Genomic DNA, 26,585 nt, shown 5'->3' with positions numbered 1-26,585 from the left:
CAGGGGGTGGCAGGGGGTGCGGGAAAAGCTGTGGGCTCGGGCACCTGGGACCGAGGTTCATGGCCTGACCACGTCAGCAGCAGGGTCTGTGGGTGTTCTCCCCCAACCCAGGCCCAGGGCCTGCAGGCACTCTCCGACCTTCTGGAAGAAAGCTGAGGAGGGGTGCTGGAGAGGGGCTGGGCATAGGGCCTGCCCGCAGCCAGTGTCCTGGCTCCCAGCAGGACCTCGGGGGACCATCCAACATCTATGTCCTGCCCAGAAGGACCCTCCTCTGCCCGACTGAGCCCAGCCTGGGTCCTGAGTGTTGGCTGTGTAGTGGGATCTTCCTGGGAATTTAAAACATAAGTCATTTGCTTGATTGTTTTTGTCTTCCTGCCTGCACAACATTTTACTTTTCTATTTCCTTCTAAAATTCTCTTTCCTTTTAGGTATCTTTCAGTCCTTCCATCCATCCATCTATCCATCCATCCATCTATCCATCCGTCCATCCATCTATCCATCCATCTCTATGTATAACATACGCCTGAGCTGATCTCGGCCGTGGCGTGGTCCAGACCGGGTCGGCTGGGTCTGTCACAGCCCCGGCTGGTGAGCTGGTCTCGAGGCCCCCGTCCCGCTCAGCTCCAGCTTCAGGCCGGTCCCAGGCCCACTCAGCCTCCCTGTCCCCACCCACCACCTTCTCTTCCCTGACCATCCCACCTGGGGAGTTCCCATGCCCCGACCAGGGCTGAGGCCCAGGCACTCGGGGAACACTAGGAGCAGGGAGGAGGCGAGAGGGGAGACCATGTCCCCGTTGCTCCTGTCCACGGCGGGCCAGGGCGGTAGAACGACCTTGAGGCCATGGACTTCTGTGGCCTCTGCCCTCTCGATACCTCCCCAGGGTCAGGCCATGCAGCAGGGGACCCTCATGCTCAGAGCAGTGGTGCAGATAAACCACAGGAAGCAACCCCTGCTCTCAGCCCTGGACGTTTGGACCTGGGAAGCAAGCACACCTACAGCTTTGTGTCCACATTCTTACTCCTGGGCCACTGAAAGTCAGAGCCCTCGGGCAGCTTCGGCTGGGACGCCTGTGTCGGCCGGCGCGCCGGGAGGGAAGCCTCGGGCGTCGCTCTGCGGGCCACATCACCAGCGTGCTTTCTTCAAGAACCGTAGGTCACACGGACTCCAAAGTGCAGGTCAGGCCAGGAGGGGACGTGTGTGATGACAGCCTCCAGGGGGACCTGCGTCGGCGGGAGGACGTGGAAGGCTCTGATCACAGGACTCCCGCAGGAGGTGAGACTAGGTGTTGGGGTTTCAGGGAACACAGCACAGACTGCTGACCTGGACTTCGTTTCAACCCATCCTGGGCACGGATAATGTGGCTGCTCCCGAGAACAGATCCCTTGGCAGCTCCCGGGATACGTTATGTGAGGTAAGTAGAACCACAAAGAGACAAGTTGATGCTTTGCCAGTGAAGCTTGCTCGTGCTCCCCTGCCCAAGGATCCCTCCGCTGATCAGCCCTGAAGGCCAGTGAGTGAGCTCGGGACAGGCTTCCCCATCCCACTGTCCACCTGGTCTCCGCGGAGCCAGCTGCGTGTCCCGTGGGTTTCACTAGTGCTGGGCCGCTCCTTCTGCTCGTACCGGGGACAGCGCGCTCCTGCCGGCCTGACTTGGGGGCAGAAGGGGGCAGCTGCAGCCGCAGAGGTTGCGCGGGTGGAGGGGCTGTGGGGCTCTCGAGGGCAGTGGGGTCGTGCACCAAGCGGGAAGGGACGCCCTATAGGCAGAGGGAAGGCTCCAGAACCATTCCGATAAAATCATTCTGGAGGCACAGAGTCTTCCCACTGAATGAGAGCATGAACAATCCTGTCACCAGAAAAAACTGTCTTAATTAGAATATCACCTATTTTCAGAGCCTAAAGAAACAAGGATCTGCTATGTGCAGCAGGAGTAATAAATACTCCAGTTTAGATTTTCAAGGTCCCAAAGACCTTTAGACGAAATGTCATCATTCCAGACTACTGTCATGAGAATAAGCTCACGTTCGGCCTTTTGGAGTGAGTGCAATTATACCACTGACAGGTGGTCAACAGGCTCCTGCCTGCTGGGGCTTCTCCTCCCAGAGCTCGGCCGCCAGGCCCCGGGGTCCGCACCGCCCGGGGACAAGCCCTCAGGGAAGAAGGCCCCGGGGTCCACACCACCCGGGGCCAAGCCCTAAGGGAGGAAGGCCCCGGGGTCGGCACCGCCTGGGGACAAGCCCTCAGGGAAGAAGGCTCCAGGGTCCACACCACCCGGGGCCAAGCCCTAAGGGAGGAAGGCCCCGGGGTCGGCACCGCCTGGGGACAAGCCCTCAGGGAAGAGTCAGCCCTGGCCTCAGGGGGCCACAGTCCAGTGGGGAGATAAGCACAATTCCCATCATCACACAACTGACTGTGGAGGTCTCGGTGTCACAAGTGCTGAGAAGGGGAAGGCTCCCCGGGCTGTGGGGGAGGAGGCAGGAGGGGACTGATCTAGGCTGGGCGGGGGCCAGGGTCAGGAAGTCTTCTTTATGGAGTGGCACCTGGGATGAGGCCCCTCGGATGAACAGGCAATGGTAGAAGGGATGGTTTGTCGGGGGGAGCAGAAATGCAGGCCGAACAACATGTGCAAAGGGCCTGTGGCGGGAAAGCGAGTGGGTGGAGGCACAGCTGTTGTGTGATGAGGCTGGGGTGGGATCTTTCCAGATAATTATAACATGAGGGTAATAGCTCTCCATCTGAGCTTTTAAATAAATAAATTGTATTTAAAGTCAGGTCATCGATAGAAATTTTGAAGTCAACTATAGTTTTAAAAGTAATTTCATTTCACCATTCATGTATGGTAATCTTGGTGAAGGGTTTAATCAAAATGTAGAGGAATTCAATTATTTTTTAAAAACCCTGCATTTTGGGCTGCTCAAGGGGATAGAAAAATCTCATTTAAAATATCCAACTTTAATAATATAAAAATAAGACTATTCCAGTAATTACAAAAATCATATTTAGCAAATGGTTTAATATATTTTTAAATTTTATTGTTATGAAACATTTTCTCCATTCATTATGCTTTGGGGGGGACGTTTGTCAGAGGCTGTGAAAAAGACATTTCTTCTCACCTCCAGACTCTATCAGGGCCCCAGACCAAGGCTCATTGGTCTGTGAGTCAGAAGGTCACCTTTCCAGAGATGGGGGGGCGGGGGGGGTCCTTGCCACCTGAGCACCTGGGGACGTGCTTCAGGACAAGGAGAAGAGTGAAGTCTGACATCTAGAGAGTTCCACACAGAGGAGATAACATCTCACCATTATTTGTACCAGGTGAATAAACTGGTCAAGGGAAAATTAAGTTTATAAGTGGCACTTCTTTCCACTTTAAAAGCTTCAGAGATTTTGGTTTAAACCTTGTGTGAGAGGGACAGCCCGAGGCCGGGACCCAGAAAACCCGAGCCCCCTGCCATTTCCCTGCCATTTCCCAGGATGCCAGCCCCCGTGAGGTCCGGAGCGGGGCCGCGTGGGGAGGCCTGACCCCCACGTCTTCAAGGCTGACTGGTCGGCGCCATCACATGGGCACACGCGGGTCTCAGGGCCCCCACTGGGGCCGAGGGCGCAGCGGGAAGATTTCCTATGCGACAGAGGCCTGGACCTCTGGGAAGCTTGGAACAGGTGAATCAGAACTCGGGGAAGGGACTCCAGTGTCAGCTCAGACCGAACCGGCTCACGGAGGCCACACTGGAGCTGGGGCCTGAAGGGGGCGCGGGGCACCAGGCAGAGGACGTGGGTAGTGCAGAGCATCGGGCAGAGCAAGGCTTGCCCCCGGACGCCAGCCCCCACATCTCGTTTCAGAGCCTTCTTCCTTCCTGGGGAGGGTTTCACCGAGACGGGAAGCTGACCGCGGGGTGCTCTTGGCCACGGCACTCACCAGGGAGGAGGGACAGGCTGAGAAGGGGCTGGTGTGTCTGCACAGGGACCGGGCGTCCCCGGAGGATGCGCAGCACCGTGTGCCAGGAGGCTGTCCTGCGGGGACCAGGCTGTGAGCCCTGGCCACACTGGCAGAGGCTGGCAAAGCGCTTTCTTTGTCCTGAAATGAGAGGGTTGGGGTGGGGTGCTCAGCGTCCACCCCCATGACTCCACGGGGCGCCTGCCTGCTTCTCACAGACGGAGATGCAGATGCAGGGAAGATGGGGCGGGACGTACACGTTCCCTAAGCAGCGCAGGCTGAAACGCTAAATTACAGTAACTGCATGTGAAAACTGAGTGGTACATTCTCAGTTTATCACTTGGCATCTTGGAATACAAATTTTGATTTTTAACCGTGACTACTTGAAATTTAATAAAGATGTCAGTTCCCCTGTAATCACTCGACAATGCACTTTCTATCAAACTCTCACAGCACTCTCTTTTTTCCAAGAAACACAGGAACTGATTCTAGAATGTGTGGGAAGTCGGGAAGCGAGAACTCAGTCTTCAGAATGTCAGGAAGGGTCTTCTAGCTTTCACGGCGATGAAAGTTATGACTCGTGCAGGACAAACAAGCCCAACAACAAACCACAGCGGGTCGCAGGCGCAGACGCCCGGCAGGAGGCGGAGCGATGGCCGGCCTGCCAAGGAGCCCCACGCGGCCTCCATTCCGGGAGAAGGAAACAAAACTGCTGGAACCGCGGATCACGCGGTACACGCGGACGTCACGCAGTCGACGTGGGTGACACATCTACGTGTAGAGAGTAAAACAAGGAAGGGCGCCGGGAGGATGTGAAAGCTATAAAGGCTATTGGACATCCGGAGGCACAGGAGTCGGCCTCCCGGAGGCCGAGCCTCACCCCAACGAAGGAAACCGAGGTATTCTGCACAGGAGCCGGCCTCCCAGAGGCCGAGCCTCACCCCAACCGTGAAGGAAGCCGAGGTATTCTGCACAGGAGCTGGCCGGCCACGTTGGTCCCACAGAGGATGCGCAGAAAAGCCATTGAGGAAGCCACGAGCGCGAGGGCAGCAGGGTGAGGAGCCCTTGCGGCTGAGCGGGCTTTGGGAGCGGCTTTCTTCTGGACGTGCTGGTCAGCCCCTGGGCCTGGGCCGGAGCCGAGGCTGCCGCGCACGGAGGGGGTCTGCGGGTGGTGAGTGGGGGCCGGATGGGGCTGCATGAGCACTGAGAAGCCTCAGGCAGGGCTGGGTTTCCCTCCAGAAAGCTGGAAAATTCTAGGACGGTCCTGAGCTGGAAACCTAGGCAGAATGCCTCTGAACCTCATGGGAGCTTCTGTTGCTGTCCTGAGCCAAAGGTCAGAAAGGCCGACCCAGTGGAGGGGCTTGCTGGAGAACGCACACGGCTGCCGGGAGGAAGCCTGGAGGGCCACGGGCCAGGCAGCGGGTGACCCAGCACAGGTGGGCATGGCTCCAGGTCAGAATGAGGTGACCAGCCGCCCTGGACGGGCTCAGAAGGGAGAGATGAGCTTCTTTGGAAGCTGGGGCTGGGGTGACATCATTAGACACTGGGATGTGTTATAGACAGTGTCTCCAGAAGCCGGTGCCACAGGACGCAGATCCACGAGGGAAAGCGGGCCACAGAACGGATCCGTGTCCATGCCGAACCTGGGGCTGGCCCGAAAGGACTTCACGGTAACCGTGTTAATATGTTAGAGAAGACAGACGTAAAATGTGGTGAATTCAGGAAAAGATGGGGATTACTACTAAGGAATGGACTTCATCAAGATGAATCTGATGAAGGTCCTGGGATGGAGAAGCTACTAACTGACAGGGAGGCCCTGGCTGCAGATCCCCAGCTGCAGCAGAACCTGCAGGGAGACCGAGCAGACCCAAACCCAAGCACCCTGAGGGAGGGAACATGAAAAGGTGGAGCTCAAAAGAAATGGTAGGCATGCTGGCAAGTTCTAAAATACCTGCAACTGGAGCCCCAGAAGGAGAAAGTAGATCAAAGGAAAAAAAGCAGAATTCAGTGAGAAGCAGGGCGAGCCATGCGGGGAGGACGGGTGGCTGGAGCCTGCAGAGAGGAGTCCTCGGGGAGGGGGCTTCCAGGGAAGGGACCCTGCGAATGCACTGCGGGCCCCTGAGCCCATGGGGGCATCCATGCTCCCACCAGTCAGACCCGAGACCACGCCGAGCACTCGCCGGGTTCACCGGACACTGGGAGGGATCACACCTTGGAAGTAGCTGCTCCAGACTTGCTCTAAAATAGGATGAAGTCAAGCCAAGGATGGAACCAGCAGATATATCACTGACTCTTACCTCATCACATACCCAAAATTTAGCTTCAGACAGAAATAAACCAAAGTGTAAAAGCTTAAAAATATATTTCTGGAAGAAAACGTAGGAGAAAACCTTGCATTAGGCAAAGATTTCTGAATCACTCTTAATCATAAATGAGAATAATTGGCAAGTTGGACTTCATCAAAATAAAAGCTTCTGTTCTTTGTCCAATATCATTAGAACATGAAAAAATTAGCCATGGGCCAGGGAGGAAAGAGTCATAGTGTGTAACTGACGACCCACTTGCATTAGGCTCATAAAAAGCACTTCTGCAGCAGGATGTGCAAAGGGCTTGTCTTGGCCAGCCTGGGCTTATACAACACATTTCTCACAGCTCTGGGGGCTGCAAGACAGAGATCGGGGTGCCATGGGGTCTGGCTCTTGGGGACGGCCCCCTCCCAGGCTCACCGACAGCTGTCCCCTCCTCCTGTGCTCATGCAGCTGGCAGAGATCTCTGCTCTCCTCATCACCTTACAAGGGCACTAATCCTATCCATGGGGGCTCCCCCATCACCACCTACTCACCTCCCAAAGGCTTCACCTCCAAACACCATCACTGGAGATTTAGGGCTGATCATGTAAATTTGGGGATGGGGAGACACAAACATTCTGTCCATAGCAACCTAATGAAAAATAGGCAAAACACAGACATTTCTCAAAAAGAAGATAGTCGGTGACTGATCAATGCATTGGAAGATCCACATCATGAGTCCTCAGGGAAATGAGAGGCAAAACCACAACTAGTACTTTCTGGTCAATGTCAAAGTGAGCCTAAAATCTCTAAAAACCAAAGTCTATGAAACACAAAAGCACAGTGAGCTGCCATTACCCATCTACGGGAAAGGCTAAAAAGGATAAAAAGTTCTTTCAATGACAATACCAAGTAAAGTGAGAATGTGGACCCGCTGGAAACCCATACTTCCCAGGCTGGGAGCATAAACCTGCACGACCGGCTTGGACATCAGGTGGGCAGTTTCTTACGGAGTCAGACACGCACCTGCCACCTGACCCCGAATCCCACTCTTTGGCACTTACCCAAGAGAAAGAACAACCTAAGGTCGAGTCAAGACTTGTGCATGTTTGTCCGTGTCCGCTTCACCTGTGATCGTGATGTGTTTCAATGAGAGAATGGATAAACAAGTTTTTGAATAATATTCGGCAATAAATATGAATAAAATACTGATTTACACGACCACATGGATGAACCTCAAAACCATGGTTCTCAGCAAAGGGAGGCCAGACACAAAACAGAACGTACTGCACACGTCCAACTACATTTATTTGGAATTCCAGAAGAGTGAAACCGATCTACAGACACAGAGGCGGGTCAGCGGCTGCCTGAGCCCTGGGGCGGGAAGCCTGGCCAGGAGGGACATTAGGGCCTCTTCTAGATGATGACAATGTGTATATTTGTCAAAACTCATCCAACCAGCCACTTAAAATAAGTGCATTTTATAATATGTAGATTGATCTCCAATAAACTTGATTTAGAGTGCCATCTTGTACCACTACACACACTACAAAATGGTTGAAGTTACAGCAGTAGATAATATTGCCTCTTTGAGGAAATGTAGAGAAACTAGGGCCCTTACACACTTCTGGTGGGAACGCAAAGTGGTTCAACCTACGTGGCAGTTCCGCCACACTGAAATTAGCGTACGATGCAGCAACTCCCGTCCCAGACGGGGACCCAGCAGAAATGCACACGCATGTTCAACAACGCGCACCCTACAATGTTCATCGTGTTATTGCTTGCAGCTCAAGCCCAGAGCAGCCCAGAGGCCCATCGGTGGCGGAGGGCTCACAACAGAGCACTGCTCAGCTCTTACCCCTCAGCAGCTGAACCACAAGTACCTGCGACGACCCACGCTAATATCACAAACCCAGTTCTGATCATAAGACCACCTCAAACGCGCACGGCCTGTGTGACCCCCGTTATTCAGACCCTCACGCCAGCCACCAGCAAGGATCTGGGCCCCCGGGGGGGTGCAGGTGGTGACAGGGCCCCGATCTTCTGTAACCGTGGCTGTTCCTGACCGGGCTGCAAACGCACGGATTTCCATGCTGTATTTCCATGGTCTGTGCACTGTTCCAAAAGCTTAACGTGCTTCATAAAGAGTTTACAGAGAGCGTCAAAAACGAAGAAAAATATAAATGTCCCAATAGAATAATGGGCAAAATATTTTACTGGAACTCAAGGAAAACAAGTGGGACTGAGAATGTAGGAAGCTGGGTGGGTTGTGGGGAGTGCTGGGGGTCGAGCGAAGGGGACAGTAGACTCTCCCACGTGGCAGGACTCGGGCACACGTCCTGATGGATGCTTGACGGGTCGATCACTGGCATCTTGCAGGACACTTGGCATGTGTGCTTGGCGTGTGCTCTTGTCTGTGCAAAACTCATGACTGATACTGAGAGCTCCAACAGGGACCGCTCTCAGAGAGCACGGCTACCACATGGCGGAGCCCCACTTTATGGGTCTTTCACTAGCGCCTGAAGTGTTCACGGGCTGTTTTACTGATCCATTTATAATAAACTGAATAAATTTAGCAAAGGGAATGGACACGACATCATCATCTACAGTCCGCAGCTCCCCTTCATGTCGACGAGAGAATGAGCGGGGAAGACAGAGCTTGTACACAATCGGGGTCAGGCTGAACAGCCCGAGCTTGGCGGTGGTGCAGGGACCTGGTGGATGGAAGTGGGGAGACGCCCCCGCGAGAGGAGGCAGCTGCCCGGTGGCCTGGAGGCACCTGGGTCTGGACAGCAGTGCTTCTGACTTTGCTCATCCCCTGGCTCTGCGGTATCTTATGTCATTTTATAGAATGTGCTCTCAAAACTTAATCTGTGCTTTAGGAAGCAGTGAGTTATCTGTCAGAGAAATACTCAAAAGTAGACAGCCCATGAAGAAAACAGATGTCAATCACCTTTTCCTACAGAAGCCTGCAGTTGATTCAAAATTAGTGATGCTGAATACCGTTCAGTACAAACGCATCGACCTCTCAACGGGTGAGGCAAAAACAGCCTCGGAAGCCCTAGTGCTGTGGTAAGATCGTGCCCACCCCGAGCTTTGGCGGGAGTGGAGGTGTGCGCATGCTGGGAGGTCCCACCGGGGCGCACAGTGAGGAGCAGACAGGGAGGGAGGCACATTTGGACTCCGCGCGTTCTCGTCGTCTCCAGATTTCATTCACAGTGATTACACATCTAATTAGAGAAGAGAAGAGAAGGAGCTCCGGATTGTCCCAGGAATTCCATGTCGGCAGTGTAACTTAATCCTACGGCAAGGTCGTCAGTGAAGAACTTGGGGCACAGGGGAGAAGAGCCTCACCATCAAGCTAAGCTGTGGATTTGGACACCAGGAAAGCCAAATCCAAAGTTTCAACCTCCACCGTCCTGCCTCTATATTGTGCTGGTTTTTTTTTTAAGGACTTTTGGTTTTTATTTTTCAAATATCACAGTTAACCCAGCAAAGCAGAAGACCTGATTCAGTCACTTAATCAGATATTTTGCAGTTCTCAGAGATGCTAAGCGCTCGGTGGCGGCCTCACAGGGTGCGGCCCTCCCACGTCGCACCTAGAACGGGCTCCAGACCACTCGTCCTGGATGTGAGTGAGGGCGCTCCTCACGCCGAGTCTTCCCACACCGTACCGCGGCGCCGTGACAAACTGCCCTCATGCCCTGTTTTAAGGGACCTAATTGCAACACACAGCTAATTGCTAAGGGGGAGAAGGAATGCTCTTTGTGAATTGAGGCGTCTTACTTTGGAAAAATTATATTTCTGATAATGAAGGAGTAAAATGTCTAAGACATTTTAAATTCCTGTGTAAAACTCACTTTCATATAGCACTCGCTTTGTGAACCACAAGAAAAAAATTAGCGGGGCCAGAAATGATAATTTAATTTACATGTCAGAAAAGCAGCCAAGAAAACATAGAACAGCTTGAGAATGTGGGGCTGCCAAGTAGCACAGCTTAAAAATTCATTTCAACTTTGCAAAGAAAATATTTCTTCTCCCACTTCTGCCGAGCACAGAAGGAGGAGTCCCGGGAAGCCCGCCGGCTGGGTGGCGATGGTGACAGTCACCACGAGGCCCCCATCCCCCCGGGGTGCGGGGCAGGGCTGGTGGTATTGGCTGGGAGCTGCCCAGGGAGCTGACGGGGCTGGGTGGTTGGGAGGCACCTAGAACCGTGCTCTGAGGTTGAGTCGCCGGCCGCCTGCGGTCCTGAGCGGCGGGAGAACTTTGCCTCGTCAGCCAGAAGGACAGATGAATGACGACCACACCGGGCATCGGAAGGCAGGTCCTGGTTCACAGACTTGGGGTCTAGAAAAGTCAGCTTCGACAACACCAAATGTCCGAACGTGATCCTGCAGTGAATCTTCCAGAGCGGGGCCATGTCTGGTTTGCCTCCCTGTCCCTGAATGAGGCACAGCACTTGGAACTTCATAGGTGCTCAGTGGATTAGTGACAATGCTGATCACAGCAGAGGCAAATGCTGGTGCACACTGCTTTGAATACTCCTGGGTCCCAGGCACTGTGCTAGGACTCGTGCATCCTCACAACAGATGAGGAGTCTGGGGTTCCTAGTGGTTAAGAAATCTGGTGCAGGTTTTACTCCCGGGCCGAGGCAGAGCCGTGGCAGCAGGCAGGGTCTGCTTGTGCTCTGGAACCAAAGCCTCTTCCCACTCTGGTGTTCTGTGTCCGTAATGCAACACCTGGATGAGAATAAACACCACTTTCAATGACTCACGTGGCTGAGAAACAGAAGGGGCCGGAGGTATATGGCAGAGGAACACAACACATGGCAAGTTTGTGCAGGAAATACAGGTTTGGGTATATTTTTCTCCCTTCCAGATGCCCTCGATGCCTGGTGCTTTATATACCCCTCCGTTCCCTGTGCACGCCAAGTTCAGCTGGGCACCAAGTGCAGTCCCTCAAAGACTCATGCCCTGCCCCGCCCCAACAACGTCCCAGCTCCGTGAGAGCAGCTGGCCGTGGTGTGACACATGCATTTCAGAGGAACGTTCCTGTTTTTTTGAGAAGCATCCAGGAGGATTGGCCCCCTGTGTTTGGGGTGTTCAGGCAGACGTCACCAGAAAGGTGCGTCTGCCCTAGATCTTGAAGAAGCCAGGCCAGTGGATCGTGGAGAAAGGACTGGGACTTGCAGGAGAGAGATGCCGGGTCTCTGGGTACAGAGCACGAGTTGGGGAGGACCAGCTGGGGGGGTCAGGACGGTGAAGACACTCGTGTGCAGTCGGGGGCTGGATGCTGTGCAGCTGTGATAAGACAGGTCAGATGTTGTTGGGTGGAAATCACGCTAGTCCAGAAGTCGTGTGGATGATGGTATATGCAAAGGGAAGCTGCAAGCGCCAAAGCAGGGAAACTGGAGAGAATGGGGCTGTGATCTCACTCGGACTCAGGGACAGCAAGAAGGACGGGACGGAAAAGCCTTGGGAGGACAGCGCAGATTGAGGACCGAGCACGGGTGGGCAGCAAGGGGCAGGCGTGTTTCAAAGACGGCACGAAACGTCCACAGTGGGCTTTGGAGAGGCTGGGGCATCCTCCTCCGAGTAACAATTCAGAAAGGGGCAGATGGTTAGGGTCTAGGAAAAAGATAATGAGCTTTGGGCATGATCTGGAGGCTGGGACAGGAAGAGCCTGGAATCCGGGCGCTGGAGGTCACGATGCTCTTCTGGGATTCAGTGGCATGTGGCTGAGGTCACTTGGGGAAGATATTTCAAGAGAGAAGAGATGGCTGAGGGCAGGTGAATTTGAGAAAGACCAAAGGGTATAGCTAGGGCTGTGAGAGACCACGTGGGGTGTCCCATGTGGAGTGTGCCAGAGAGGGATCCGGATCATGGGCCCCAAGAGAGGAGAAGATCAAGGAGGGGGCTCAGTGAGGTAGAAGGAGAGGCAAAGTGAATGGAGAAAAGCCATCGCTCGTCATCACGCTCGGGATAAATCTTAGGCTGGGACCCGTCAGACGAGGCTGATGTGGAGCTACGAAGTGTGCGATGTTCTGCCATGTCTTCCTGTCTGGAATCCAAGTCCTGGCTCTCAAAAAAATATTCTGAATGAGTGAATATGGGAATGAATGTCTCTTCCATGTAGGATTGAGGTATAAACCACAGAATCTGTCAATGTGCTGAGAAGGATGTGGGGTACAGATTCGTCCTCACTGAGCCCTGATGAGGCTCCGTTGGTTCACTGGGCGAAGAATTGACTGAGAGCAAATATTGCCATTAAAACTCTCAAGATCACTGCCCCAGGGGCGCTCATGATTTGGGAATCAGCAGTGCTGAGGATTCCCGATATGATGTGCCCCAGCCAGTGAACATCAAGGGGCACATTGATCTCGGGTCCATGCCCTATAACGTCACCACCATCATTCCCTACCAGGCCCCCAAGGCTTCAGCCATGCTTCCTAATGGATGGACCCCCTCTTCACCCACAAAGATGCTAGGACCCTACAGACAAGACAGCTCCTTCTCCCCTGGGAGTAAGGACTGGACCATAACCATGGCTGAGATCCAGCGCTTGGCTCCCATTATACCGCCACTTCCTGGCAGACTCCATGGTTGCAGGCTGTCTTGATCTAGATAGAGCTCAGGCAGTGCTGGGAAATAAATCTGCAGGAGCCTTCGAGGCGAGATGGTGAGAAACCAATGGTGTCTGAAGTCTCTTCCCTGAATGTGTAAGTGCCACTTGGCAACTGGACCCTCCTTCAAGTGTTCCCTTTCTCACCCGCAGGAACTTCTCTGGAGTTGAACCGAGTGTCCATGAATCACATCTTGTCCAAATATGATTGAACAGATACAATTAAGATGGAAGAAGACAGACTATTTTCTATATAATACTAGCATGTTTTTTCCCCCTTCAGATGATGGTGAGGGTTATTTTTGCAAGTGATGTCTCCCCTCCTGCCTCCAGAACTGAGCACTGGCCTGATCTCATTGGGCACCATGGGTTGTTCAGGCTGGTCCTGCACCAGTAATGGGATAGGGTCCTTGGCATGGCAGCATGGCAGGCTGGAGCACCCAGGAAGGGCTGAGTCCCCTTCAGCCTCACGGACAGCCACATGTCCCCATGCAGGACTCTCCAATGACCCTGTGCACTCATGGTTCCAGACTCTGCTGGGTGGTTTGCACCACCATGTCTCCTGATGGGAGTGGGAATTCCTGCTCTTCCCCAATGCCCAGTCCTCTTCTCCTCGCCAACAAGCAGAAGGAGCACCTTCCTGTGACATCTCAGGGTGAGGGGGGCACACGGCCAATTGGGGCAGAATCGCTAGGTGTCACCACCAGGCCAAGGTTTTAATCATTAAGGTGAGACCCTCCAGCAGACAGAGGAAGCTCAGTGCTCAGATGATGCAGCCTCTGGGTCTGGCCTTTATCTCTGGTCCCTGAGTCACCCATGAAGGGAAGTTACCCTAATGTGTTCCTAGAACCACAGCAAATCTTGCATGAACAAGAAATCCAACTTTGCTTGCAAAGTCCGGAGGCCTGAGCGATGTGTGGTTTCACACGTGCGGACAAATGCACCTGCCTCGAGCACTTGCATCTCCCTCTTCCGAGCACCACCCCGAGCATCTGTCCCGTGGTGCTCCCCCCCACACACCCTGCTGAGCTCCCACCTGCTCCTTGCGGCTCCTGCTGTCGCACGAACACGGCTCTCATTAGGCACTTTGTCACGCTCTATTACAACCGTCTGTTTGCATGTCTGCCTCCCCCTCTCCAGCACGAGCTCCTTAAGGACAGGCATGTGTCTCTCTTATTTATTGTTATGGCCCCAGTGTGTGTTCAGGAATGTTTGTCCAACCAATGAATGAATGAAAGCCTTGCAAAAAGAAGAAAAATTGTATAATGCAAATAACGACTTGCTAATTTATTGTTTATGTGAATTAGGGATGTTTTATGTTGGGTTTGTTTTAAATGGGACACACATGTTATACCATGGCTAGAATTTAATTTTAATTAAGCAGACACTTCTGCTGAAGTTGCTCTTGGTTTAATCTTTTAATGTTTCACATTGTTCATGAACAATCCTGCCTGTTACTTTGTCTTCGGCAATGTGAAGGACAGCCGGAATTTCATGAACAGACCGCTGTGTTTGCCTCGAAATGTAAAGTCAACTCAGATGTGGGTGAACACTTCTCTAACTGGGGGTGCTTTGGGTGGTGGGGAGGGTGGTTCTCATTCCACAGTATCAGACGGGCTGGGAGGGCTGCAGGGGCAGGCGGGGAGAGGCGGATGGTCTCAGTGAGTCTTCAGGGTGGGGTCTTGCTCCGCTCCCGCTAACCGTGTACTCATCCATTTATTCACTTGTTGCTGGCTATGGGCCGGCCTCTGCGACCCACGGTGAACAAGGTACAGCCCTTGTCATCAAGGAGCTTAGAGTTCTTTCTCTGGAGCCATCTCCCTGCAACCCCTCCCCGCTGGAACAGATACATACACACACTTGTGCACACACATGCATACACACATTGATACACACCTGAAAACATGTGTACGCATATGCACGCACATGCAAGTATATATAGACACCTGTGCACCCACAGACCCACAGACACACACTTGTGCACACACATGCACACCTGCACACATGTGTAAGCATGTGCACACACTTGCATGCATATATGGACCCCCGTGCACACACAGACCCGCAGACACACACTTGTGCACACACACGCACACCTGCACACATGTGTAAGCGTGTGCACACGCTTGTGTGCATATATAGACCCCCGTGCTCACGCAGACCTGCAGACACACACATGCACACACGCACACCTGCAGGTTCTCAGGACTCCCTCGTGGGAGTGGCCGGCCAGGTCCTGGGTTCCTGCAGCAGAGGCACCACGGAAACACAGCGCTGCTCTTGACCACGAAGCCCGGCACCTTGTCCACAAAACCTTCAAGGGAGCCACGTATGACCACGAAATATTTTTAAGTGTCTGCAGTGGCACTCTGGTCTCTGTGCTGTGTTGACACGTTCTTTGGTCGCCGACACCACAATCATTACTTAACAGGAGGGACACTATCTGCTTTGGGGGATTTCGCCCAGTGCCTTTCTTTCTCAGCTTCAAAAGGAGACGCGGTTGGCCAGCAGCCCGTGTGGGGAGGTAACCAGCTGCCTCCCAGCAGTGGGGCGGCCGACACGTGGCGAAGAACTGGAGGGAGCCGAGGGGCTCCCCTGAGCTCAGGCTACACCCGGGAGCTCAGCGGACACCCCCGGGGCGCCACGTGCTGCCCTGAGCAGAGTTAATTCAAAGACAGTGAAAAATGGAGTGGGTGCCGATTCAGGTGACTCAGAGAGCCTTCTTTCTGAAACGAAGGGGTGGCATCTGTCATTTTATTTGCTTGAAATGCTCCAGGGAGAACGGACTCAAACGTCTCTATCACGACTCATCAAGTCATACGTACGTGATCAGGAACACGGAAAAGGAAGGGAAGCCTTGAACTCAGAGCCCCTGGTGGCACGTGCGGTGTCTACCAGTCGCTTGACCCTGCGTTGGGGCAGGTGCTCTTGGCCGCGGCGGGGCACGCACACCCCTGGCTGAGGCTGCGCAGGCATGAGTGTGTGAGACTGGGCTGGTGAGGGGCTCTGGCTTAATGGGAACATTCTCTATTCCTCTCCTGCAGCCGCAAATAATGGATGGCGAGGAAGGGGATCCGCACTCACGATAGGCATCCAGACAGCTAACTGTGTCCTCCTATGGGTCCGCCCCGTCTCATCTCTCAGTGATACCCATGGCCCCTCACCGCTTTATGCTGCAGAAAGCAGGTGACAGGCCGGCTGGGAAGACTGGTCTGCAGAATCACACCCTGGACTCTAGACATGAGGGTCACAAGGGGACAGAACCCACCGCCCTCTCCCTTTTGGGGCCAAGAAGAGATCTTTCAGAGCTGGGGCATGCTTGCTTGGGAGCTCCAGAGCCGGGAAGTCAGCAGAATATTTCCTGTTAACGTGGGGGATGAAAGCAGTTATGCTGAGTGGACGTATTTCCCCACTGAAAATCTGCAGTAATTGATTTTTAAAGCTCCAGTAGAAAATGCTATCTCTCCTGTTCGTTTCTTTGTTGTCAAAATACTGCTTCATGTGAACACATTTCTGATCCTATCCCCTTCTATCTCCATGCAATAACTAATAATTGTGTCAGATTCTCTTGCCAGGATAGATCCTCATATTTCTTTAGCTAAACCTCCATTTGTAAGCAGCAGGCCTGTCTGCATAGAACCAGAAGGAGAAAGTCAGATGCTGTCTTTGCAAAATGACAGAGAAACAATGTGAATGGTTGACTGACTTTCAAATGCCTGACAAACAATTAGTAAAGAGGACAGCTCTGTTTACCCAATATCTCTTACAAAATAAAATGTTGCATCTTCTGAACATGGAATAGGCATTTGGGAACCCAAATCTGGAAGGATCTGGTTGGTCTCAAAGTGTCGGGATTCCACGCTGAACGTTGTGGTTATAATGGGTTACACGTGTGGTTCGCGGTGATCCCGGGCGTCCCTGGCTGAGATGTAAGCAGCCACGCTGTCTAAGAGCGTGCGTGGGACAGCCGTGGGAGGTCTGGCATCTCGGATCTTCGATCATCGTCCGTTCTGGTCCTAGCGTCAAGGTGACGGCCAGGGCCGCGCCCGGGATAACTGAGGCCCGCGTGGTGCGTGGTGGGGCCCTGCCTCCCTCGCGCAGAGCTCTCACTTGGATGAAAATCTGTGACAAGTCAGGGTGCAAACTACCAATTTTATGAGCACAGAAATGAAAACCCAGAGAACAGCGTTTTCACCAGTGGGAGACGTTAGCCTTGCATGACAGCTGAGCTCACCTGTTTCTAGAAAGCATCCCTACTGAAGGCACATAAACCCCTGTTGTCTTAACTCATCCTTGCTGTAGCATTTTAATGGCGCCAGGTAACTGGAACGTTGGCAGGATGTGTGGGGTGGGTTTCTAGTCTTAGGGATCTGCCTGATCAATGTTCCCAGGACCCTCGGGCCCTGGGGCATCTCCTCTCGGACCGTCTATCGAATTCCCGCTCACCACAGCACTGGGCAAAAGAGAGAGCAGTTCAGGGATGGAAGGGCTCATCAGACACTCAGGCCCACGTTCTGTCCTGAGCCCGTTGTTCTGAGGGGAGGCCACAGCACCACGGAGCGAAGGGGCTGGACCATGGGCTCAGGCATACGGAGGTGGGTGTGTCATGGGAAGCCTGAGTCCAGGATGGATCACAGACAGAGTCTGTCTCCTGGGGTGTGGTGTCCCCCCATCCCCGCAGCGCCATCGGCGAGGAGGCAGGAACGAGCCTGTCAGGGCTGCGTGTTGTTGGAGACCATTTTCCACGCAGACTCACTCTCGAGTCGATGCTGACACGCTTTCAAGGGAAGGCTCCTTTCCCTGACACTGAGCTATAAGCTGCCATGGACGGAGATAAACCAATTTGGAAGGAGGGCTATTATCCCACTATGTGGCAAAGGGGGGAAGGGAAGCTCTGGGCTCATGCTGGGAAAAAGCTTCCGTAAATGGGACACTCCTACATCTGGCAAGGCTTCAAAGCATTTTCAGCTTCTATTTTAATAAGGTGACATTGAAAATAACCCCAAATTTCTTTTTAAACTCAGAAAATGAAAAATCTCCTCAGATGTTCTCTACCATAAAAATAAGTCCAAATGTTAGGTGAAGGGGTTCTAAATTATAAACTAGATGCTTCGTGGGCTGCCCTGCGACTCCAAGCCCCAAATTGGTGCTGTGAGCATGATCATTATCTTCTGCCAAGCACGGAGGGAAGAGCAGAGGAGTGAGTCTCGAGTGCTGGAGATCACTTAGATTTCTGTATCATTAAGTGGTGAGATGGCAAAGCAAAGCATCTGGTCCAAACTTTAGGGGTGCCGCAATGTGAGGGTGTGAGGAAGAGGAAGCTGACCTTGCAGTTTCGGATCTGAGCCGGGCTTCCTCATTCACGGTCATCCAGGGAGCATCCTCACGCACCTGGCATTGTTCAAGGTGCAAAAGGTACAAGAGGAAGGAGGGAGGGACGTTTAAAACCCCCGCTTTCCAAGAGGAGCATGAATGAATCCAACCCAAGTCAGCAGGGGCTTGTCCAGGTCACAGAGCCACGTGGTGACCTGTAGACCCGTGAGCAACAAGAAATGCGTGATGTCAACAGCAGCAGCACCAGCACAGTCCCTGTCCTACTAGACTCTCCAGCGTGCACTCCAGTGTAGACACAGACACAGACAGAAAAGAATCGGAAGTCGTGGCCCTCAGATGGGAGAAAGTGGGCAGGGGGGAGGTGGATGAGCCTCGGGCCCACCTGGCGCAGCAAGGGCACGGCCCAGGTGAGCGTGAGCCCGCTCCTTCCGAGAGAGGGCGCTTGGGCATGGGTGGGGGACGAGATCTGGCCAACCTTCCCAACGAGACGGGCGTTACTGGGGGGCTGTGGCCCGAGCAGCTCCAGGATGCGCTGCCCCCATAGGCAGGCCACCAGCGTGCGCAGAAGGGGGCCGAGGGGAAGGCAGCTGCAGGTACGGGAACAAGGTAGGGCTGCAGATACCAGGGAGTGGAGCTGGAACCTGCACACATCTGGGGAAGCACGCGGTGTGCGGATGAGGTGCACATGGGCACAAGGCCATGGAGGAGCCACGATGGCCCCGAGGCTAAGGCCTGAGCTTTGAAGGACAGGGGGAATGAGGCTGTGAGCATGGGATGGTTCTGGTGGCCCTCGGCCCCCTTGAGGGCTGGCCCTGGATCCACGGTGAGAATGTTCTGCCCGGCTCGGTGTCCTTGCAGCCATGCCTAGCCGAGCAGGTGTGGCAACACTGGGCACGGGCTGGGCTGAATCAGGCTGAGGTCTGGCCAAAAAGGGGGCGAAGGAGGGAAGGTGCCGGCAGGGGAGAGGTCACAGCAGTGGTCCACGAGAGGCGGGCTTGATGGGCGGGGTGAGTGCGGCGGTCGTGAAGGGCCCAAGAGAGTCGGTCCATCTCCAGGATGGGAGGGTTGGCGTGGGTGGCAGAGACAGGAGGTGCATTCAGGGACGGGTGCACCGGGCGTGAGCGTGGGTGGGCGGCAGTTCTTGGTGATGACGAGGACTGTGCGTGAGCACGGCAGGGAGTGGCCCATGGGGGGGAGAGGACGTGCTGCAGGGAAGGGCCCGGGGCTTGGAGTGGATCACTGGGTAGAGATTGAAATAATCTCGGATTCGGACGGTGATGCCAGAGTGAGGCTGAATCGTCAGTGAACCTCCTGGAGAAGTGGGTGCTGAAGGTGGGTTGCTGGTCACCTGCGGGGTCCTGTGGGTGAGGGCTGGGGCTGACGCTGCCCACATGAGACTCACCCAGGGCCAGGGTTGATAGTGGGTGGACGGCTGTGCAGACAAGGTTTCAGATGGCCTCACCGAGTCTGCCCTGTGCCCCTCCCCATGTCTGCCATCTGTACCCTGCTGCCCCTTCCGGGCAGGGTGGGAGTGGGGAGCGAGGCAGGTGGGCAGCCAGGGTTGGGAGGGGTGCGTGGTGAGGAAGGAAAGCGATCATCATACTCTACGACCACTGCTGTGCGTTGGAACCCGTGGTTGGTCCCCAGGCGAGGTGTCACTGTGGAGGTATTCTGTAGCTGTGCTTAGTGACTACACACAGTTGGTCACCCTCCATGATGTGGGTGGGCCTCATCCAAACAGGTGAGGGCTGTAAGAGCAAAAACTGAGGTTTCCCAGAGAAGGAATTCTGCCTCAAGCCTGCAGCATCTGATCCTGCAAGCCCCTCCAGCCTCCAGATTAGGACTTGACAGCTCTGCGGCCTTTTAATTCCTTAAACCCTTCTCTCTAGAGGAGGACAGATGGATGATGGATATAGCTGCAGGTGCAGGTGTGGGAGCAGGTGCAGGCGTAGGCGTAGGGCTAGGTACAGGTGCGGGTGTGGGAGCAGGTGCAGGCGTAGGCGTAGGGCTAGGTACAGGTGCGGGTGTGGGAGCAGGTGCAGGCGTAGGCATAGGGCTAGGTGCAGGTGCGGGTGTGGGAGCAGGTGCAGGCGTAGGCGTAGGGCTAGGTGCAGGTGCGGGTGTGGGAGCAGGTGCAGGCGTAGGCGTAGGGCTAGGTACAGGTGCTGGTGCAGGTGCAGGTGGAGGTATAGGTACAGGTGCAGGTGCAAGTGGAGGTGCAGGTACAGGTGTAGGTACAGGTGCAGGTGCAGGTGTAGGTACAGGTGTAGGTACAGGTGCAGGTGTAGGTACAGGTGTAGGTGCAGGTGCTGGCACAGGTGTTGGTACAGGTGTAGGTACAGGTGCAGGTGCAGGTGGAGGTGCAGGTGTAGGTACAGGTGCAGGTGGAGGTGCAGGTACAGGTGTAGGTACAGGTGCAGGTGCAGGTGTAGGTACAGGTGCAGGTGCAGGTGGAGGTGCAGGTGCAGGTGTAGGTACAGGTGTAGGTACAGGTGCAGGTGCAGGTGGAGGTGCAGGTATAGGTGTGGGTACAGGTGTAGGTACAGGTGTAGGTACAGGTGCAGGTGCAGGTGGAGGTGCAGGTGCAGGTGGAGGTGCAGGTGCAGGTGCAGGTACAGGTGCAGGTGCAGGTGGAGGTGCAGGTGCAGGTGTAGGTACAGGTGCAGTGTAGGGATGGGGATAGGTGCAGGTGGAGGTGCAGGTGCAGGTACAGGTGCAGTGTAGGGAAGGGGATAGGTGCAGGTGCAGGTGCAGGTGGAAGCATCAGTATATACAAAGACACACACATATACTTCTGGTGGTGTTTCTCTAGAACACCCTAACTGATACAATAGTCACAACAAAACAGAAGCATAAATTGGCTTTCTCTTCCTTTCTTTTGGCAAATATTCAGGGGAACCTTAGACTCCCATCTGCCTGGAAGTCATACAGAGTGAATCTAATCTGGGACTGGGGGCAAAGGGCGTCTGAGACATCTGTCCCCTGCTCAGAAAGGGCCATGTAACTGAGCTGCTTCCTCATGTGGGAGAATTATTTTAGGTGAAATTATTAATGCTGAAAGCAAAATTATAAATAAATAGATTGTTTGAATGTTGTTGAGTCCAATTTACTCACTACTTGATTTATTTCCCAGAAGAAATCCCCCTGGGGGATTTTATTGAGCTGGGACTCGAATCATTTAATTTTTTACCAGGCTATCTTTGCAGTTGAAAATTCAGATTTCACAATAAAGTAAACATTTATTTAATTTTTATTGGATGGTCCCACTACTAATTTATTTATGGAATTTCTTTTTTTAGAGAGAGAGAGAAAAAAAAAGCAGTTCTCCTGTGAACAGTTGCTGGAAGCATGCTAAGGTCAGGGGTCCCATGTCGAGTGTGAGTTTCAGAAATTTAAGACCAAGTATCTAGTGCATTGAGGTACCCCACTTCTGACAAATTAGCCAAAAAGGAAGAAAAGATGAAACAGCTACAAGAATCATCTAATTCTTGTGCTATTCATCACAGGAGATTATTTTTGGTTTTCTTTTATATTCAGGAGTTGATCAAAACCAAGGATGCCGGTGAAAGTGATTTATGGGGCTTTGCACCCATCCACTCTGAGACTCTGCCCAGTCCCACACCAGGGCCCCCAGCCACTCCAAGCCGCTCCCCTGAGCCCGGCACCGTTCTCCCCATGGTCTCCAGCTCCCGACGCAGGGAGCCTGCGGGGTCCAAAGCCAGCTGGACTGCAGGTTCCAAGCAGCAACCTGTGCTCAGGGGGTCTCCCCGACGGCACAGGCAAGTGGTCCTGAAGCAGACTGTCCTTGTCCGTCACCGAACTTGCCCTCTGCTCAGTGAGATTAAACCAGCGGCTTTGTGTGCATCTTGTACAGGAATGACTTTTGATAATCTTCGGTTGAGTGCTCTCACAGAGCATCAGAGAGGCGTGCGTCCCGCTCTGCTGCATGGATCCTGGGCAGTGATGAGCCCCGATCGGTTTTCATGATGTGTTTGGAGGCCAGAGAGTGAAGGTAAACACACAGATGCTAAGCCAGAGTTTAAATCCTTGCTCTCCCCTCCTAGCTGTGTGACCTCCCGCAAATTGCTTAACCTCTCTGTGCTCCAGGCTCCTCATCTGTAAAACGAGGGTGATGGTAAGGGAAGCAGCTGCCTCCCAGAGGTCTGCTGTGAGGATCAGAGAGCTATGTGTTTAAAGGTGGAGGAGCAGTGATGGGTACTTGCCGTTATTGTTTGAGAGTCTTCGTGGCCCAGGTTCTGATTAGCTTTGTTCTTCACAGCACCGTGTTAAGTGTCTGGAAATTAGAGTGAAATATACCGTGGCTCAGGTCTCAGGCAACGATTTGAATCCCAGGTAGAGCTGGGCGCTCCGTCTCAGGCTGTGATAGAGGTATCAACCCCCTGCCTCCCCCAAATGACCTGAAAAAGCCACAGGGCTCCACGTGTCTCAATAACATCACAGAAACAGGACCAAAGTAGGTCAAAGTCACAACAGAAAGAAATCCTGATGTTTGAGGAGCTTTCCTCCCTAGCAGATGGGGACAGGCTGGTGGTGGGGGAGTTGGGGCTGGGATCACATATGCTCCTTGTGCTGAATGCTGGGCCCCCCCCCCAAGAACGCGCACCTACAAACACGCCGTGACTCCGTCCCATTCGTGTCACCGTCGGTGACTCCATCCCCTCCGTGTGTCCGTCCTGGGCTGTGCTCATCAGGTTCTGGGAGGAGACACAAGTTTTGAGTAGGAAGGGCCTCAAATGCAGGGCCAGTTTCAGTGCCAGTGCAAGACCCTCGGTCTGCGGGGCTCAGGGGAGAGATGGGGATCAGAGCTCCTGATCGTCGGCTGAGCTCCCGCTGGCCATGCTGAACGGCTGCTGACTCGCTGGAAACGAGGCTGGCTCACCTCGGCGGGGTTCGTGCTGACCCAGTGCAGCTGGCTCTGCCCTCCCTCCTCTGCAGGACCCACTGCCTGGTCTGTGAGCCCAGGCTTCCCTGACGGCAGGTGCACATGTGCACCCATCGGCTCCTGCATGATGCACGGGGCTCAGGGAGTCACCCCAGGAGGAAGGCAGCTCCCCGGGCCCCCCATCCTGCCCGCACTTTACTTTACCACTTCAGGGAATAAATAGTGCCCTCGGAGACTATGAGATTTTATCAGGAGATTATTTCCTTCCAGCAAGGACAACTGCGGTTTGGCTCTACAAGATTTATGGACAATAAAAAATCTCACGCACAGAGAGAAATGCTCACGACAGGCACATGACGTGTCCGGCAGCGGATTGCGGAGCGGGAGATGTCGTTCTGTTTCCCTGCTACCTTTTAACCTCTGGGTGTCTTGTCTGCTTCAGTGGTGAGGAATGTAAACGCATCATAATTCAGCGGAGGGCGCTCGCTGGAGGACACGCAGAGGGCTCCGCAGAGAGACGGGCTTGACACACTAGCCCAGAGTCCGTGGATAAATGTTACGCCAAACAGCAAACCTCGGGAGTGCCCCTGATCCTGGGGTAATGAAGACTGAGCACAGAGGCTTCCCTCAGAGGTGACCTGCATAACTTACACGGGAATTTAGACTAATTCGCTGCTGCAAAATGACAGCCAAATGAGGGTCTCGCTGCTGCGGCTGCGTTCGCGCCTTCTGGCCCCGCACAGCTGGGCGCCGAGGGGTCGGGTGTGCCAGGGCCAGCGGCTGCAGGCCGAAAGCCCACCGCCCCGAGTGCTGAGCGCGCCGCCCCGGGTGCTGAGCCCGCCGCCCCGACTGCTGAGCGCACCGCCCCGAGTGCTGAGCGCGCCGCCCCGACTGCTGAGCCCGCCGCCCCGACTGCTGAGCCCGCCGCCCCGACTGCTGAGCCCGCCGCCCCGAGTGCTGAGCGCGCCGCCCCGAGTGCTGAGCCCGCCGCCCCGAGTGCTGAGCCCGCCGCCCCGAGTGCTGAGCCCACCGCCCCGACTGCTGAGCCCGCCGCCCCGGGTGCTGAGCGCGCCGCCCCGACTGCTGAGCCCGCCGCCCCGGGTGCTGAGCCCGCCGCCCCGACTGCTGAGCGCGCCGCCCCGAGTGCTGAGCCCGCCGCCCCGAGTGCTGAGCCCGCCGCCCCGGGTGCTGAGCGCGCCGCCCCGAGTGCTGAGCGCACTGCCTCACCTCACGGCGGCAGCAAGGGACGCTGAATGGGGAAATAGGAAGTCAGAGCGCTCACCATCAGGGGCTGACAGACACGGCAGCCACCCGGGGAGATCAAGAACAGGCCAGGTCATGGGTGGGGCTCATGAACACCCAGCTGGGTGGATCTGATGCAGGAGGCCACGGACACACAGTGAAAGAGCCGTGGACACAGGACAGACTCCCAGAGTCTATGTGCAGCTCCCTCACAGGAGAAGGCGGCCCTGAGGTCAAGAACCGGGGGGTGGGGTGGGGTGGGGTGGGGGAGGAATGCTGCCGCGAGCTGGAGGGGACAGCGGAGGCCGGCATGGACAGAGCTGATGGGGGGCCAGGCTGTGGAGGCCAGGGGCGGGGACATGACAGACACGGGCTTTGGGATACCGCACTCCCCACAAAGGCCCCCTTAGAAGCAGTGTGGACAGATTCCTGGTAAGAATTTTCCGAGTGTGAGCACAGCTCGGTCAACGGAGGGGAGTCTGGGATTTTGCTGAGTGTCCCCCGCAGGGCCCTATGAGAGGAAAGGCCCCGGGCCACAGCAGGTGCATGAGCAGGGCTGGACGTGAGGCCGAGGGCAGCGGGCCTGCACAGCTCGGGCCCCCGACTCCAGGCCCCCTCCCAGAGGTTTGCTCACTCTTGAAGAAAGGGCTACGGCCGGTGAGGCCCGAAACCAGGCAGGTCAGCCGTCCTGGGCCCTGCTGTCAGCTGCTGCTTGCTTTTCTTGGAAACTCCAGGGCCCTGGTGAGGGGGGGCTGCCACACGAGGGCCCTGCCAGGCGGTTCACGGTGCCTGTGATAACTGGGTCCAACCTGACATTGAGCAAACCCGAGCATCATTTACCTGAGACCTGGTGTGGCTTTGCCAGAGTCCTTTGGGAAGGACTCTGCAGAGGAGGCCAGAGCGGGCTCCCTGGGACCATCATGTCAGCATCGTGGTGCTCCTGAGGGGTGCTCTGGAGATGCGCCGGCCCAGACCTCAGCACACACAGGAGAGGCCCCCTGCAAGCGCAGGGCCGCCCCGGTGCGGGAGTCCCAGGTGCGCGCTCTGCACAGGTGCGCTCAGTGATTTCCTGAAGCGCCATCAACTCTCTGCCCCACTGTGCGCACCCCAACGTCCGTCCGGCCGCTTCCCTGAAATCCGGCCCTGCCCCTCTTTCAAGCTCGTGAGCTGGGCCAGGCGACTCAGCGCTTTGGTCTCGTCCCTTCACCTGCAAAGTGAGCAGTCGCCGAGCCAGCTCCAAGCCCCGCTGGAGATGTGCACGCCATGTGTGAATATGAAGGCACAAAGTAATGCCTGGCACGTATTCCAGGCTCAGTAAATATATACAATTATCTCCAAACAGTTCCACCACCAGACTCTGAGCACTGAAGTACAGCTTCCCTGTATTTATATGATTTTCTCTCAGTGGAACTGGAAAATCATTTTTGGTGAAGCCTCACACCGTGGGGGTGAGAAAGCCCTCACTGGCCTGTCTAAACGTTGGCCAGCTTGTTTGTTCTCCTGCGGGTTCCCTGAGGCCCGGGAAGGGCGGCACCACTCCTGTCCCCACCTGGAACGGGGAAGGGGGGCGGCAGTGATGGTTGAGCATCATCTCCCAGCTTCCCGTGTCAGCCTGCAACCCTGCCAGCGTGGGACCCCCGGTTCTGACTGGTGACTAGGGTAGCGCAGTCCCGTAGCCCCGGGAGGAAGGATTTCCCGTAGCAAGTCTCAAGACTGCAGGAAACCAACCAAGCAATAAAATGCTCTCTGGCCTCAAGAAAGCAGACCCGGGATGAGGGTCCGAGGCAGACTTCATGCCTTAACTCCCTTCATGATGACCAGGAATCAGGGGGTGACGGGGCTCAGACCCTAGGTGCAGCAGACTGCCCTCAAGGGACGCAGGCTGGAGTGTGGGATTCGGTGGCCCGGGACGGGACCTGAGAATCTGCATTTTTAACAAGCTCCCAGGTGATGCTGATGCTGCTCTGTGCCGGGAGCACATTTTGAGAACAACCGTCCTAGATTTCTGTCCACCTGAAAAAATAGGGTGTTTGCTGGAGGGAGGGCAGCGAGGGGGAAACGGATGGAAGAGTGAGCTCTGCGCACTGGCTCCCAGCTCCGCAGGGGCTGACCTTCTGAAGACCGCTGTGCTTGCGCTGCTGCTGGGAAATCCTGCTGGGGGCTCCTGGGCAGGAGTTGCAGGAAGATCTCACTAAATGCTGAGCCAGCCACCAGGCTTAGCACCTGCCCCTGGAATGCCAGTCGGTTCAACTCCACCTGCACTCTCCTG

General features: G+C 55.0%; 1 protein-coding gene across 1 annotated transcript; it reads left to right on the top strand.

The window, feature by feature from the left end:
* Positions 1 to 23,767: 23,767 nt before the first annotated feature.
* Positions 23,768 to 24,451, top strand: LOC116643937 (pollen-specific leucine-rich repeat extensin-like protein 3). The gene has a single exon (XM_032423018.1). It carries the CDS (start codon positions 23,768 to 23,770, stop codon positions 24,449 to 24,451), a length of 684 nt encoding a protein of 227 aa, XP_032278909.1.
* Positions 24,452 to 26,585: the final 2,134 nt, after the last annotated feature.

Source organism: Phoca vitulina, unplaced genomic scaffold, assembly GCF_004348235.1.
Source record: "Phoca vitulina isolate PV1807 unplaced genomic scaffold, GSC_HSeal_1.0 scaffold28, whole genome shotgun sequence".
Taxonomy (NCBI): Eukaryota; Metazoa; Chordata; class Mammalia; order Carnivora; family Phocidae; genus Phoca; species Phoca vitulina.
Note: the sequence above shows the minus strand (reverse complement) of the source record. Positions and strands in the feature narration are given on the sequence as shown.

Bases quoted from the DNA above. Each gene is read 5' to 3' on its own strand.
- LOC116643937 (XM_032423018.1), top strand. From the start codon at position 23,768: ATGAGGGTCTCGCTGCTGCGGCTGCGTTCGCGCCTTCTGGCCCCGCAC.